The sequence below is a fragment of the Taudactylus pleione genome, unplaced genomic scaffold (genome assembly GCF_031769625.1).
Source record: "Taudactylus pleione unplaced genomic scaffold, aTauple2 ptg000656l, whole genome shotgun sequence".
Classification (NCBI taxonomy): domain Eukaryota; kingdom Metazoa; phylum Chordata; class Amphibia; order Anura; family Myobatrachidae; genus Taudactylus; species Taudactylus pleione.
In genome coordinates this window covers 2110201-2127723 of record NW_028285058.1, presented here as the reverse complement: position 1 = coordinate 2127723, position 17523 = coordinate 2110201, and the positions used below count along the sequence as shown (strand labels likewise).

The window sequence follows — 17523 nt, the reverse complement described above, 5'->3', positions numbered from 1 at the left end:
GGCCCTTTACTTATGACACAGGCGCACGCTTGGCACTACTTTGTTGATGCACGTGCGGCTACAGCGCACACAATTCACAAACACACAAAAAATATAATTTTTTTGGTTTGAACTGGAGTGTACTTTGGGGGTTACAGCACCCTTTAACGGTCAAGCCAGCCGGCCCTTTACTTATGACACAGGCGCACACTAGGCACTACTTTTTGATGCACGTGCGGCTACTGCGCACACAATTCACAAACACACAAAAAATATAATTTTTTTGGTTTGAACTGGAGTGTACTTTGGGGGTTACAGCACCCTTTAACGGTCAAGCCAGCCGGCCCTTTACTTATGACACAGGCGCACGCTTGGCACTACTTTGTTGATGCACGTGCGGCTACTGCGCACACAATTCACAAACACAGAAAATAATTTTTTTTTTGGTTTGGACTGGAGTGTACTTTCGGGGGTTACAGCACCCTTAACGGTCAAGCCAGCCGGTCCTTTACTTATGACACAGGCGCACGCTTGGCACTACTTTGTTGATGCACGTGCGGCTACTGCGCACACAATTCACAAACACAGAAAATAATTTTTTTTTTAGTTTGGACTGGAGTGTACTTTGGGGGTTACAGCACCCTTTAACGGTCAAGCCAGCCAGCCGGCCCTTTACTTATGACACAGGCGCACGCTTGGCACTACTTTGTTGATGCACGTGCGGCTACTGCGCACACAATTCACAAACACAGAAAATATATTATTTTTTTAGCACTTGGGGGGAGCACCCCTGATGGACAGAGCACCCCCTGGACAACACTACAGCACCCCTTTAGGACTGGGACACTGCACAGGACTTTGGAGTGGACACAGCCCCTATGGAGAACTGACTGCACAACACAGTCCAGCCAGTCCCTATGGACTTTGAAGTAGTGGACACAGCCCCTATTAACAACAGCAGCACAGCACAACACAGCCAGCCCCTATGGACTTTGAAGTAGTGGACAACAGCAGCACTACACTACACTACACTACACAGCCCTAACTCCCACCCTCCCTCTTCACTGTCCACAGCCAAGTGAGAAAATGGCGCAGACGCGGGTACCTTATATAGGATCCAAAACCCGCGAGACTCGGAAGGCGGGATGATGACGTTTTGCCTCGATTTGAGATCCGAGTCAGGTGGGAAAAGTCGAGCCTGACTCGGATCGGACTCGGATCGGGGGGGCTCGGGGGGGTTCGGATTTCAGAAATCCGAACCCGCTCACCCCTAAATTTAACCAATTTGAACAATCGTTTTTGTCCCTTTTCCAGTGATTAAGACCATATGGTTGATTGTCATGTGATTCTCTGACAGGCATCTGCATAGCAATAGCACCGCTGGCTAAATTATTGGCTGTGATACATTTATGCATTTCATATCTGGTATTATAATGCAGTTTGGCTGGTGCAGCATGCGGTATAGGGGATTGCAATCCTTTGTACTTAGGATCCTGTTTTAGTTTTCGGCCTCCAAACTGCAGGATAGTAAATATTGTGGTTTAAATCTTAAAACCTCATCTAATTTATTGTAGTTGTCAAATCACACAATAAACTGCAGCTTAGTAAATGAATCCCTTGGTCTACAATATGCCATTGTCAGTGCCGTGACCAGCATGGAGGAGCCTCATGTACAGTATGAGCCGAAAGCTTAAATGTCATTGCTCTGTGTACATCATGATATCACCAAGTGTACAGAGGCACTGCAATGTTGCATAAAATGAAGTTGGGGCACTGTAGGTGTAATGTGAACTTGGGCACTACTATGGGGCATAAATTGAACTAGAGCATTACTATTGGTAATAACATTACTAGGCACTAAGATGGGATATACAATTTAATCATATAAGTTATCTAGGGCATTATTAGGCATAACAATAACTAGGCATTACTATGGGGCATAAAATAAATTTGGGCATTACTATGGGGCATAAAATGAACAACTGATGTGGAATGAGGTGTCTCTCTTGGAACATTGGGGTGGGAGCACCTTCAAAATGTTATGCTATGGGGCCCTCAAAATTTTACAAATTCTACTCCAATTGCCCTGTAATAACCATAGGTGATACTAAAATAATGTGAAAAGGGTGTGAAAACACCCTTTTTCACTTTATTTTAGTAAAAATAATGTTAATAAATAGAGCCCTTGGTATCTATCTTGTGCTCAGATGCACTATATAAATCTACATTTAATTTGCTTGTTTTTCTTTTTTTCTCTCTCTCTTTCTCCCTCCCCTTCCCTTTCTCTCAATTTAGGCACCTGGATTTCCGTTGGATGGCTGGACTCTTGGAGGATGACCTGGCCTCTGCAATGCCCTCCACCCTCTTGGCGCTCTACGGTGGCTTAGTTAATTATTTACTATCATAATCTTAAGGATCTTAATCTTCTTGAGAAAATGGTCCCAATTGCATCACTCCCTAAATATTGATAAAGTTGAAGTAGCCTTCATCCAGGAGATGCATTTTAAACGTGGTGCTTCCCCTGGCCTGAAGACCCGCTATTTCCCACTGGCCAAATTCAAAGGTTTTGCTATACTGTTCTCTAAACACCTGAGACTTGGGGGCCTATTCATCAAATGATAAATGGCCCGGTAACCATGCGGAAATGCTAGTTTCAGCACATTTAAGTTACCGGGCAATTCATCATCAGGGGTCCGATAAGACCCCCTGGTATTCAGCAAACTCTGAAAACTGAATGTTTTTGGAGTATGCTTCCGAGAACATCATCAGATGGAGCTTGCTCTCATAGCCCCGCTCCTTCCTATGGGAAAGAGTTCCGAGGATTTGAGCGGATCCCTCCGCCACCTCCTCACTATCTCCTCGGCGGCTGTGCACATGCGTGACCCCAGGTCACGCATACGTAGCCGGGCCGACGGGGAGGAGGTAAGTAATGCAGCTACTTCTGTAGCTGCGATACTAACTGAGGGGACAGCTGGTTTTCGGAGCAGCTGTCCCCGCACCGGAGCAATGATGAATTACTCCGGTGTAATCTATCCCCCTCTGCGAGTTGGATACTTTAGTATCCCTCGCAGCGAGATCAATAGATCATCATCAGAGGCCATATGGCCTTTGATGATGAATAGGCCCCTCAATGATGTATCTGGGTTTCCAATAGGGGATGGCCGTGGACTTCTGGTAAAAGCCACTATCTCCAATCAGAGATTATTCCTTACTAATTTATAAGCTCCAAATGTGGGCCAAGCACATTTCATAGACAAGGCACTTGAATCCATTGATGACTGAATAGAAGGGACACTGAAACTAGGGAGAGATTCTGAATTGGGCTTTGGAGCCACAAATTGATACGTCCTCAGGAACTTCCTTCAAAGTAGCCAGGAAGGTTATAAAAATTTTTTATGACTTTTAATGAATTGACACCTGGAGACTTTTCCACCCAGCAGAGAGGGATTGCACATTTTACTCCCATTCCCACAATTCCTATTATCATATTTATTACTCTTTTAAACATAGTCACTTACATGCTTTCACGGATTCCTCCATTGGCCAAATCACAAACTCTGGCCATGCCCCAATTACCTTACAGTTGCTCCTATGTGAGCCCTGCCTTAAATATTGGGGATGGATGTTTAATGAATAATGAACAATTGACCCATAATGCTTACTGTACAATGCAACTGGAGGCAGATATTTTTTATTACATTTCCCTCAATGATATGGCCGATGTATTTCCCACTACACTCTGGGAGGCTCACAAATGTGCAATCATGGGGAAGTGTATTCAACTTAGTTCCTTCCTCACGAAAAAAAAAAACAAATTTTAATGTAGGGATGCACTTCTAACCCTGATCCGCGACCTGGTACTTGTGCACAGGCCCTCACTGGCCACTTATACCTTGGTGCGGCGTCAAGTGTGCCGGGAATTAATTAACAGACTTCTAAATGACGGAGTTAAAGGGGCTTTTTGGCGCTGTATGTATAGATATTTTCAGTGGGGCAACAAACCTGGTAGAATTCCAGTGGTCTCTAATCTGATGCATATACAATTTTTGACTTAGACTCAGATGGAGAAAATTTACATGGAACCACCAAAACACTATAATGATAAGATGTTCAAGGAAGCAGAAATGTGTCTTCTAAAGTCCATGTTGATACATAAAAATTAGATGCTGTATTACAAGAAATGGGTTTCCACTGTTCAAAAAGAGACCATTGTCTCTACAATAAATAAATACAGAAAAAAAACTCTTTGATGTTGTATATATTGACAACCTACTATTGGCAGGCCAGAATGAAGACATCGGAGACGTAAAGGAGTTACTTGGTCAGAAGTTTAAAATGAAGGACCTAGGTCCAGCGCATTGTTAGGCCTGAGAATCAAGCGAGACCTAGAGAATGGTACCATATCTGTCGAACAGCAGACATATATTGAAAATATACTGGAAAGGATTGGAACGTCGATGCCAAACCTATAGCCACTCCCATCAACAAAAGCACAATATTGACTAAGAGTCACCCAAAGATGAAAAAAAGACCAAAGCTATTGGGCATCTGATGAATCCAAGTGTTGGAACTCGGTCCGATATCACACATGCAGTGGGCAAATTGAGCCAGTTTGCTACAAATCCAGGAAGACAGCATTGGACAGCTGTAAAAAGAATCCCGATGTATTTAAAAGGACCCCATCAATGAAGTTGGAATTCTCCAGGTCCGGGAATTCTACATTGTAGTCATTATGCGATGCCAACTAGAGGGCAGATGACGATGACCGCCATTCCTACACGGGATACTTGTTCCTACTGGCAGGCACAGCGGTTATCTGGGCAAACAGGAAGCAGCCCACAGTAGCATCGTCCACCATAGAAGCTAAATATATAGCAAGCAATGAATGAATTGGCCAAGGAGTCTCTACACCTCAAGGAAACCTTGGGTGAACTGAGGCCCTGAGTCAGAGCCGGACGCTCTGACAGAGCGCTCGCTCTGAATCAGGGCCGGGCTTTTGATTTTTTAGAACGGCCTCCTGGCTGCTCGCATAGCTGTCGGTGACCACCCACAGCTATAGCGAGCGGCCATGATGATGGTCACGATGGTCAAGACCATCACAACCATCGGGCTTGCGACGAGACCCTTGTGGTAGTGTCTCGTGGCCGCAAGCCCCAGAGAGCTTCTGGCTCAAATTGAGCCGGAAGCTTTCCCACTGACATCACTTGTGATGTCAGTGGGGCCGCCCCCAAACGATAGGTGTTCCTTCGGGAACGCCTCCGTTTGGCCGGCCACGCCCCCGGCCCACCTACCAAAGGGGGCGAGCCGTCACTCACCATCGACAGCCCGCCCCCTTTGTTGCGAGACCCGGAGCGACGTAGTGCCCGTCGCTATCCAGGTCTCGCGCATGTGCACGACGGAGCCGGCTCCATCGTGCGCATGCCCAGTGGGCCCCCATCAACCCGGTTGCGAGCGCTCACGACCGGATTTGAATCAGGCCCTGAATGCCATAAACATACAAGATACCATCAACATGGAATGCCACAATATAGATGCTATCGATTTGTCACACAGCACCAAGCATCAGAGAAGCATGTTGAGATAATACATCACTTCATCCGTGAAATTGTTTAAAAGAGATCCGTTTATGTAGTCCACATCGCCAGCGAGGGAAACCCTGCAGGTGTGCTTACGAAAGGAGCCACATCGCACTCACTTATGATGCTTCTGAGAAAAAGTGGACTGGAAGTCACTAGAAATTTTAATGTCTTTTCATGTGTCTAACCCAATTTATTTTACAGGTTGCTACGAGAAAGCTTTAATTGCATGCTTGTGTAACATGGAGAAGCTTGTAACGAGGGGGGGGGTGTTGAAAGAAGAGTGTGTTGTGGAACTAGACATCGCTGCATGCCCTGTCACAGTTTTAGTATGCCCTGATAGTAAAACGGTGGCAGTGCATGCTGGGTTGTGTGGTTCCACAACAGCTAGAGGACCGCTTATTGCCCACCCCTGGTGTAGAGTGACTCGTGTGAGCTCCTATGAAAGACCCGGTTAATACCTGATATAAAGCTGTTCCTGAATCTTGTACCGCTACCCATTTGCAGCAAACACTCACGAGCTGGTAAGCTGTATTGGACCCCACCCCGCTCCATTACCAGTGTACTTGTAACAGTGAGTACGGCTGTACCTGCAATATTTCATTAAACCAACACCACTAGTTAAGTAACTGAGGGACCTATTCATCAACATTAAAATAACGGTTTTGACATTTTCCTTAATTACCGTTATTTTAGTATTCATTAACACACTTAACACAGGAGATATCACTGATATCTCCTGATTAAGTCAATCTGTGTTAATTTCCACACTCCCCATACATTAGTACATTAGTATGGGGATGTAGAAATTATGCTATTCGTCAAATTCCGAAAATGATGTATTTTCGGAATTTGATGGTGTTACTATACACCACTCTTAGGTGACGTACAGCACGTTATACTTACTTGCTTTCAGCTGGGCAGGTCCTCCCCGGATCCCTCCTTCGCTCCCTGGTCCCTCCTCTGGCTCTGGCTGCTGCTTTGACACAGTAGTGTTTAAAAAAACAAACAAACACATAATAAGGTTTAAAAAAAATTAATAAATAAATCTTCAGACGGGAGGTCCAGGGTCCACGGCTGCAGCCTGTATACCAAGCGGCCAGGTAGATGGGAGAGGGAAGCAGAGGGGGGGTAGTGGACGGACACAGAATTACCGCAGCTATAATCAGTGCTGCGCATGCGCCGCTTTTGTGAATGTATCGGCGCATGCGCAGCACTGATTACGGCAGCGGTAAGTTAGAGCAGATAGGGAAAAGTATCTATTTTCTGAAAAGCTGTCAAAAATGACAGCTTTTCTAAATAGATACTTATGGAGAGAAGGAATGATGAATTCCTCCGGTAATTAGGTAGAACTCCATGCGAGTTCTAAACCTAATTACTTCCATCGATTTTTTAGTTATGATGAACAGGCCCCTGAGTTGTTTATAGTTTGAGTCATCCGTTGATGTGTGCCTACATAACTGGACTACTTTGCAGCACTGGGAAATTTCCGGGAGCTCTATTGGTCTCCTAGAAGAGTAAACCATACATTTTACCAGAGAAGTTAGTGGACTAGGGGCTTGTTGACACAATTTTTGGTAAAACAGATCACTGTACATACCTCCCAACTGTCCCGCATCCAGCGGGACAGTCCCGTTTTTCTGGGACTGTCCCACCCACGGGCCTAAGTGTCCCACAGTAGGGGGGAAGTTGGGGGGAGCACATACCGCTGCTCTGCTATGGGTAAGCAGGAGAAAAACAGATGCTGTGCGCATGCGCACGACATCTGTTCACCAGTCTACGGAGAGCCTGGGGGCTGCCCAACATCTCGGAGAGGGAATCGGTATGTAATCGGTATGTAATTCCGGCGGCTAAACAACAAATACTGACAGCGGCAGCCCAACGGGTCGGAATCCTGACTTCAGCAGGTAAGTACTCTAACCCTCCCCCCCTAGTGCCTAACCCTAACCTCCCCCTGTTAGTGCCTAAACCTAACCCTCCCTCCCCGCACCCTAAACCTAATCCTCCTGGGGGGTGCCTAACCCCCCATTTCCCTACCCTAACCCTCCAGGGGGTGCCTGATCCTAAGTCCCCCCCGGGGGTCCGTAAAGCCAACCCCCCGTGGCTACATGCTAAGACACCCGGCTTACCTTCGTTCAGTAAGCCTGGTGTCGGGATTTAGTAGTGGGGCTAATTATAGACGTCGGCATTTCAATGCCTATCTTTAGTCCCGTGTCGGGATAGTGGCGGGCGGGATAGCCGGTATCCTGACTGCATCTCCTCAGAGAGTGCTGGGCACACCCCCATAGTGACATAAACCGGTGAAGCAGTTAAGCTCTGCCCCATTTTCCCAAGGCCCCTTCCCCTTTTTCAATGAAACCCGCCCCCTTTTCATATGCACGCGAAGGGGACCAAAATGTTGGGAATGATTGTGGTCCTGACCCCCACGGTCCAATGCAGCAAGTCTGAACATTGCAGTAGTATGTTTCTCCTATAGAGAAAGCCCGGCCAGAGAGGGATCTTCTGACCTCTAACAGTATAGTACATGTATAGGCTTGCACTTACAGATCCCTAGTACGACTTTGGGCGTGCTTTCCCATTGAATCTTGGCCAGGACACAATGCTATAGTAAGTGATAGAGAGGACACGCAGCATTAAGCAGAATCAGTGCATTACTTTTATGTATACATCATCGGCCCATATGTTCCATCAACATTTTGGTCTTTCTGGAGAACCTTATTCAAGGTAGAGCACAGCAAATATATATGGACATATTTATTTATATAGCACCAAACACAGCAGTATAACATGGAATGGGTATTAACAATGTTGGGGACATTGTAATTCCCGGCATCACATTATGAGGGTTGGCGCTGCGATTAATCAATTCATAGCGAATCATGTCAAAATGGCAACCGCCTACTTCAGCGGAGATGAGGTCAGGATGCCCGAGGGTTGCCCACTCTCCTGGGAGCATCCCCCCCCCCCAATTTTTTGAATCTCACAGAAATTCTGTTAGTGTGGGCAACTATGCTTTAGTTACTGCAATTGAGTAGTTGTATTGTTTATGTGCAGTCTGCAAGTCTTTTACTTGCAGCTTGGTGGAGTTGTCATTTGGCAGGGTTTGAGTCCCAGGATCACTCTGTCTGGAATAAGTTTGCAGCCACTGGTAGAAAAGATTTTGTAGTCCTTTGGGCCATACTGAAGCGTATCTGCCACTGTCTCTATTATATTATTATCCTCATCCAGCCCATATGGTCTTAGTTCTTTCTTGATGCACATTTTCACATGGCGGCGCTCCAGGGGCAGAAAGGGGATGAAGAAATTGATCATGTTCTGGCTAATGAGGCTGCTCTGAAAAAATCCACCTGGAGATAAAGAAGTAACAGAGTGAGAAGGGGGTTCAGACTTTTACCACCAGTAGCTCTAATATTAAAAGATATCTAGAAATATTCTATAATATATGTAAAAGTTCCCATCACACAACTGCCTGCACAGATATAGCCTCATTTAGACGCGGGACAAATTGAGCAAACTTGCCAACTTTAAAATGTTCTCCTCTGGGGTCACTGTGAGGGCGTGGGCAGGTGCTATTCGTGGGTTGGGTATGGGATGCTGGCGCTCGGGATCCTGACAGGGTTAGGATACCGACACCTGTCCACCTTTCCCAACACTACTTCTCCCCCCCTCAGTGCCTAAACCTAACCCCCCGCAGCCAAAACCTATCCCTTCCCCCTTAGTGCCTAACCCTCTCCCTAACCCCACTACTTACCGGTGGGATGCCGGCACCAGGATTCTGACAGGTGTCAGGAATCTGGTGCAGGCATTCTAAGCACCGGCGTCCTGATTACCGGTATTATAACTACATCTCCTCATCACCATTGCACCCAGCCATTCAATATTTAGGGGGTAGGATACAGATAGTGACCTGCTTTTCCAGTAGTCTGAGGGATTCCACAGAAATGTGGGTGTTCCAGGGGAGTAGACAAGTATTACATTGAGCATAATAGTGCAACTGTGTGTAACCCTTCCTTCAGTGTGCAAGGTGGTGCTTATGTAGTAGTGCATCTCCAATTGCACCAGGCTAGCTCTCCAGGGTGTGGGCATGGGTGCCGAGAAGGGGGGGGAGCGGTTACAGATTACCCGGGCCCGGGCTTGCTAGAGGGGACCGTCAGGGCCCGGGTCCGGCGTCGTCCGCCCCTCCCTCACAGCAACTCAGCACTCAGCTTGTGCTGGGCTGCTGTGTGAGACTGCTCGCGGCTGCTGCAGCAGCCGGAGCAGTCTCCTATGACTGTGGGGGGGAGCGATCACATTGATCGCGCCCCCCCCCTCTGCTTAGCACCGGGCTGGGGGGCTTACAGCGCCCCCCTCACCGGCGCGCAAAAGCGATATTTCTTTGATTTTTTTTCAAGGGGGCGTGGCCACGCCTCAAGCGATTGGGCCATGCCCCCTCTTTTACCCGGGCCCGGCCAGGCTCTCTACGGCCCTGGGTGTGGGCAATACCTCAGAAGGGGGTCCCTGCCCATGCAGTCTTTATTATAACAGTAACTCATTTTGGGCTCTATTTATTAACATTATTTTTACTAATATAAAGTGAAAAAGGGTGTATGTTAGTTTCACCTAAATTTACTAAAGGCAAATTGGAGTAGAATTCGTAATGATCACATATTTTTAGTAAGCAGATCGCATTACCCATAATTGTAATGGGAAATGCGATCTGCCTGAGATTTACTAACAATAAATTGTGAAAAAATACCGGGGGAAGCCCTGTGATAATAACTCCAATAATGTCTAACAGACAGAGCAGCCCCAGTGATCAGCTGTGTGGTCTAAATAGACCACATGCTAATCACTGCTAAAAAAAATCGTAAAAAAAAAAAACCTACCGATCACCGGAGGTAAGTGAAATTAAGGAGGGGGGAGGGGGTCGCGATCACGGGGGGGGGGGGGGGGTAGCGGCGGCCGGGCATGCGCAGGCACCTTTTCACTGTATTTTTCCAAAAAATACTGTGATAATTTTTAATAAATCCCTTTGATATTGCCTGAATTCGCAATGCGAATTCAGGCGGAAATATCACACTACAATCTGCATTCTAAATGCAGATTGTAATAAATAGACCCTTAGACACAGATGCAGTAACAGTTTTTGTTGAATACTTTGGGCACCAGACCTTCTTTTATAAAATTATACATCTTTACTTCTCTTTTCCTGCACATGGCTTTAAAGGACACAAATATGGTTACAGCAACTTCTCTCCCACCAGCTGAAATAATTTAGCATTTCAGGTGGCATATGACAATCTTAAAGCATATGGCTGCATTACACTCCATTTTAAAGTACAGTTACAATAGTTGCTTTGCACCTTACACATGCAGGTCCACCTGACTCTTTACTGGCTGGTGCCTGTAGTTCTCCAGCTTCACACAGGCTTCATACTCATGTCTCTTGGGGTCTGTTGCACTCTGCCTCTCTTCGTCTCTCCTAAGACAATATACAGAGCACTTCCCACCCAGTCTGCCTCTATCTGTTACCTATGGGCCAGCAATATACAGATGGTCACACACACATCTGCCTTTCTCTGCACCCCTTCTCCAACACATGTACAACAGTATACAGACTCCTCCAATGCAGCTCTGACACTCAACTGCAGCCCACCCCTCTCCTACACTGCTCCAAAAGAGACCCCCCCATATACAAATGGTCGCTGCCAGTGGACAGACGTTCACCTCCTGAACCCCGGAAGTAGCTTCTTCTTTCTTCAGTGCGCTGTTGCAGTCAATCTCTGATGGGAGAGTTACTGCTTTCCATTGTATATGATTGGGTATACCAGTTCGACAGTCATAATGTCGACATTCAGTGTGTCGACATGTACATGTCAACATGGTCTGAATGTTCTCATTGTGAATGTCGACAGGGCCTAAAAGTCGACATTGATATTGTGATACCCTATACTATGAGTTTATTCACAATGTAATCATACAACATAGTATAACAGTAAAGATGGAAATAGTGAATCCTTTCTTATGTTTATTATACTTTGCAAGAACAAAGAAACACTTTGCAATATTCATATATCAACAATGCATTTCAGGAGACAGTAACACACACACATTAACACTCTTGTTTATTTTATTTTTCAGGAACCTGCAGATCACTAGCGAACTCTGGACATCAAACCTGCAAACTATAAATGGGTAAGTATGCTCTAGTGGCAATTAACAAATGACTAATTTTGCAATTCCCTTAACATCTCTAAAATATATACAAACAACCTCACGTGAGTATGATAAACGGATAAGGTTACATCAAGAATACAATTGCAAACTTGTGTTACTTTTCTAGACACCTTTTTAGGAAAATGTTTTCCTCACACTACTGCTCTTTATAAGTCTTATACAATGCGCTGAAATAGTTAATAGGGTGCACCCTTCGTTGCCCGGGATATGAAGAACAGTTCTTAAACTGCTCCAGCTACAGTACGTGTCTGTATTTAATGCAACACTGTAATCCTCTGTAAATGATCCTGCTGCGATGGTGTTGGTATTACAGTCAGTTCCTTCTCTGCTTAGCAACCTTAGTTCATAGCGGAAGTATTACAAGTGCTGGCACTGAAGTGTCACCCTAACGCTGCTGGTAACTGTTGTACCTAACCTCCAATATGCGGTATCAGGGGGTTACTCTTACTATTATGAATGCAGTCTATAAACTCCATGCTGATCTCTGAAGGGACTGCTGTGCATATGTAACGGTGGACAACTGTAGGCCTCCAGTTAATAGGCGCTAATGTCACTGAGTGTCTATTTGGGAGGTTGCAGCAGCTTCTTACCCCTCCAGTATCAGCTCTCAGCGTCCGGCTCCTTTACAAGCTCAGTCTCTCTCTATTTCCGCAGCTCCGCCTGAGGCACTCCCTTAGGGGTCATCTGACACACCCCTCTTATGCCGATTGTTCTCAGAACCTCCCCGGATGACACAGCTTAGTCCCACCGGATGTTCAAGTCCTCACAGATCTCCGCTGCTCGTCCCGGAGTACGGCCGCAGCCCTCAGGTAAGCATCAAGGCAGCGCAGCGCCTTCTCCTGTCCAGGTACCTCACCAACTGATCACACCAACTGCCATTTTTGTCAAGTTCAAATTCTTGAGCCTGCTACAGTACTCACTGGTCCCCTAACGTCCACCACCACTGAGGGGGCAGTGCAAATAGTCCCTGAACCTTAATGAAACCAGTTAAATCATGCCCTATATTAGACAATGGCAGGAGTCACATTAATATTTTACATTTTCATAGAGGCACATCAGTGTGGGTAGGAACACAGGGTGTTGGTGGGGTGCCACAATATTATGAACATGTCAACATTTTTAACAAAGTTCTGGATACTGACATTCAGAACCATTCGACATTACAATGTTGACATTCCGAATGTCAACTATATGACTGCAAACCGAAGGCTAAAGGGTAGCCCCTCCTGTTTTCAATATTATTCCAGTGGAGAACCGAAGTTTGGGCCTTCAGTATTCTGCGTAACTGGAGAGTAGGCAAAGAAAGTTCTTAGTATATGTTGATTTTAATAAATAAAAATCAATACCGTACAGGTTCCTAATATCCTAAGGATCTTGGAAATGCAATCTGCAGGTTACATCTCTTGGTCTATCTATCGATGCAATAATTGGGAACAGATCTTTGTGTCCTCTGTCAAATGTTATGGGCCTGAATCGGAGGTTGGTGCAGAAGTGCCCACAGCTAGGTCTATTGGCGAACGCCCTTCCCCGACTTTCTGCCATTACAAAGTCCTCTCCTATCATTACAAAGTCCATCCATGTGTTTTAAAATAATACAAAGAAGATGTTTATAACTTATAAATATCTTCTTTGTATTATTCTGATCGTTTTTATAGGCAAAACTCACCAAAATTGCATCACTCCCTGGAAATACAGGGAAAGATGAGGCAGTAAGAGCTCAGCTCCTCTGATAGATCAGACAGGGGTGTATCTTCCTATTGGCCTAGATGGCCCTCACAAGGGGCGCCGTTGCCGACAGCCGTCATTAATGATCTCTGGTCTCCTGTCTCCTCTTACCAGTGTCCCGCAGTCAGCCATCATTAGCAAAGGATCCCTGGTCTCCTTTTGTCTCCTATGCTCTGCTCTGCTCTGTCCTCCATTGACTACTAACGTGTAACATTTAAAATTAGAGAGACTACATTTTTTTTTTTTTACCTAATATATCTCTTCCCCCACAATACCCACCATATACCAATCACCACTCACTGATTCCCATATGTCAATCATGCAGGAGAAGAGTGCCATATCAATCACAAGGCTCTATTTGCAAGGAAATTTGCATATATGCATGCAAATTATCTTGCCCACAATGCATCTAGTTTGTTATTGATGCCCTCTTTTCCTGTGTTGTTGACATATAGAAATTAATAAACAGTGCATTGCATGTAGTAAGTGTTATAACGTCTCCCTATTTCTGCAGGCGTGTAAATTGAACTACCCCCAGTGTAAGTATAGTAAATCTATGTTTCCTCAGTTTGAGGAACTTGCCATGATCCTTGTAGGTTGTGGATATTTCCATGTTGGGGAATAGGACAAGATCCTTATGGACAGTTTTTAGTCTTATGTGCGTTTTAGGAAAGGACCATTGTGGGCTGTCATCCTAGTGAATTATAAGGTGGAGTTGTTAAATAGCATAATGCAGTATAGACAGCCATATTTGAATATATGTAAATTACTTTACCCATAATGCATTTTTTTGTTTTTGAAGCAATGTTTTCAATCTTTTCCTGTGTATTTTTTGCATAAATAAATTAATAAATAGTGGGTTGCAATAGAGTAAGTTCTATAAAAGATATATATATTCTCCCTATTTCTACAGGTGAGTGAATTAAACTACCCCCAGTGTGTCTTAGTTTTTTTTGTACCAGTAGAAACAGTCATTGGAGGGGGGCGCCAGTCCCTTGGTTTGCCAGGGGCGCCCAGACCCCTAGATACACCCCTGAGATCAGACACTGTCTGGAGCTGGGCCACGAAGCAGCCAATAAAACACAGAAAGAGCTAATGGAGGCATGCCTCGCTGTGAGGGGGTGTGCCTTGAGCTCTGATGGACACCTCTGATGATCAGGTGACCAGTCCAGGAAGTTCTCAGGCATCAGAGCTCAGCTCAGCAGTGTCACGGGGTGGTGTGGAGTTGGACCCGGAGTGGAGTAGGATGGAGAAGGAGGTGGTGTAGTCTGATACTGGAAGGCAGCCGGTCGTAGCGGGGTATGACTCATGAATAGGATGAGTGACAGGAACCACGTAGGGCGAGATCTGGCCGAGGTAAGGCAGGAAAACTCAGCGGACCGGGGTCAGCCAGGCGAACCAACAGGTGGCGGGTCTCTGAAGGCGAGTGGATACTTAGGAGCTAGACTAATACCGGTAATGGGAGGGGTGCACTGGAACACACTGTAGCTGCGGCTAAAGTAGCAAGGGAGCACAGGGAACTAGCTCACAGCATACGCTGTGATAGACGTTGCACTGGCAACCAAAGGACTTCTGGACAGCCCTTTAGTACCTTCAGGTAGCGCAGGATAGGTTACTAGATTTCCCTGACCATGCTGCAAGCTGATTGGCCCAAACAGAAATCTGACCAAATCCAACATTGCCGCGCCCAGCAGTCTACAGCGCTTCAGCGCTGTCAGTGTTACCCGCTCTCACCTGCCTCCAGCTGGAGGTTCCCAGTCTGCGCTGACTCGCCGTGCCCAGCACCGCTCTCCAAGACCCTGCACCGCCGCCGGAAGTCCCGCGCCACAGCGCCCGGAGGGGTGAGACCCGCGATCCAGCTAACCTCTCAGCCCTGGACGTGACAGTACCCCCCCTTTAGGGGTGGCCTCTGGACACTTCTTGGGTTTACTAGGATTCTCTGAGTGAAACTTGAGTACCAAACGAGGAGCATGGACATCCTCCGCTTTTACCCAGCAACGCTCTTCGGGCCCATAACCTCTCCAATCCAACAAGTACTGAAGCTGACCGTAATGAAAACGAGAGTCCAGGATTTGTTTAACGTCAAATTCTACGCCCCTCTCAGTGAGAACTCTGGGAGAGCGTGGCAGGACTTTGCAGAAGCGATTCAGGATGTGAGAGCTTTCAATAGAGAGATGTGAAAGGAGTTGGGTATTTTGAGATAGGGTGGAAGTTTCAGTCTGTAGGCAACTGGATTAATTACTTGGCTAATGGGAAAAGGACTGATGAAGCTGGGAGCAAATTTCTTGGATGGAACTTTGAGGCGGAGGTTACGAGTTGACAGCCACGCTAGATCGCCTTCCTTCAGAATGGGCACCGCTCTTCTCTTCTTATCAGCCCCGATTTTGTAACGGTCAGAGGCTTTCCGGAGGGCAGAATGAACTTGAGACCAGATTTGTGAAAATTTCTGTAGCGTAGTAGTTGCAGCTGGTACATCGAAAACTGGAAATTCCTTGAACTCAGGTACTCTGGGATGCTGACCGAAGACTATGAAGAATGGGGTTTGACCTGTAGATGAATGGTAGGATGTTATGAGCAAATTCCGCCCACGGTAGAGTGTCTGCCCAGTTGTCTTGGGATGCGAACATATGGATCTGTAGAAAGGTCTCTAGGCCCTGATTGACCCTTTCTGTAGAACCATTGGATTGAGGGTGATAATCGTGGAGAATTTTAGTTTAATTTGAAAAATGGAACAGAGGGCTCTCCAAAACTTTGCCACGAACTGTACCCCTCTATCAGAGACAATCTCGGTCGGAAGTCCGTGAAAGCTAAAGATATTGATGACAAATAGTTGAGCCAACTCTGGGGCGGAGGGTAGTTTCTTGAGAGGGATGTAGTGTACCATCTTAGAGAATCGATCCACCACTACCCAGATGGTGGTGAAGCCGTTGGAAGCTGGTAAATCAGTCACAAAGTCCATGGATAGGTGTGACCAGGGACGGTCGGGCACCGACAGAGGAAGGAGGGTACCGGCTGGAGCTTGCCTGGATACTTTATGTTGTGCGCACTGTGGACAGGAAGAGATAAATTCTGCAATCTCAGGGTCTCATTCAGACCCGCTCGCGAGCGCTGTACGCTCGCAAGCGGGTTGATGGTGCCCAAGTGCGCATGCGCACGATGGAGGGAGCTCCGTCATGCACATGCGCGAGACCCAGCGAGCGACGGGGAAGTCGTCGCTCAGGGGTCTCGCACCAAAGGGGGCGTGCAGTTGATGGTGAGTGACAGCACGCCCCCTTTGGTGGGCGTGCCGGGGGCGTGGCTGCCAGACGGAGGCGTTCCCATGGGAACGCCTACCGTCTGGGTCCGGCCCCACTGACATCACTAGTGATTTCAGTGGGAGTGATTTTGGCTCTGATAGAGCCAAAATCACTCCAGGGCTTGCAGCCAACGAGACCCTACCGCAGGGTCTCGTCGCAAGCCCAATGGTCGCGATGGTCTTGACCATCGCGACCATCATCATGGACGCTCGCCTAAGCTGTGGGTGGTAACCCACAGCTATGCGAGCGTCCAAGAGGCCGCTCCAATTTTAGGTAGCTCGGCCCTGATTCAGAGCGAGCGCTCTGGTCAGAGCGTCCGGCTGAATCAGGCCCTCGGTCCTCATGGCTGGCCACCAGTATGAGCATTGAAGGAATTCCAGAGTCTTACGTATGCCTGTATGACCCGAAAAACGAGAAGAGTGGGCCCAATGCAACAACTGTTTTTGTAAATCAGGAGTCACAAAGGTTTTCCCACGGGGAGGTTGAATACGAGTAGTAGCGAAGACTTTGGACTCGAGGACTGGGGTTTCTTTGTGATTCTCGGTAGATGCCTCGAAGGAGAAGGACCGAGAGAGAGCATCTGCCTTCTTTAGGTTCTGTGAACCAGGACGATAGGTCAAGGTGAAATTGAAACGGGAGAATGATATCACCCAACGAGCCAGGCGAGTACTGAGGCACTGGATATTTTTCAAGTATAATAGGCTTTGATGATCCATATAAACAGTGATGGG

The 17523-nt window shown here is 46.7% G+C and overlaps 1 protein-coding gene across 1 annotated transcript in view; it reads right to left on the bottom strand.

The window, feature by feature from the left end:
• Positions 1-8510: 8510 nt before the first annotated feature.
• The window catches only part of LOC148478417 (torsin-1A-like), a 41591-nt gene continuing 32578 nt past the window's right edge, over positions 8511-17523 (bottom strand). The window contains exon 5 of the mRNA XM_088455447.1: positions 8511-8902. Coding sequence (XP_088311573.1) covers positions 8622-8902 — 281 coding nt within the window. The 3' untranslated portion in view covers positions 8511-8621. The remainder of the gene's footprint in view (positions 8903-17523) is intronic.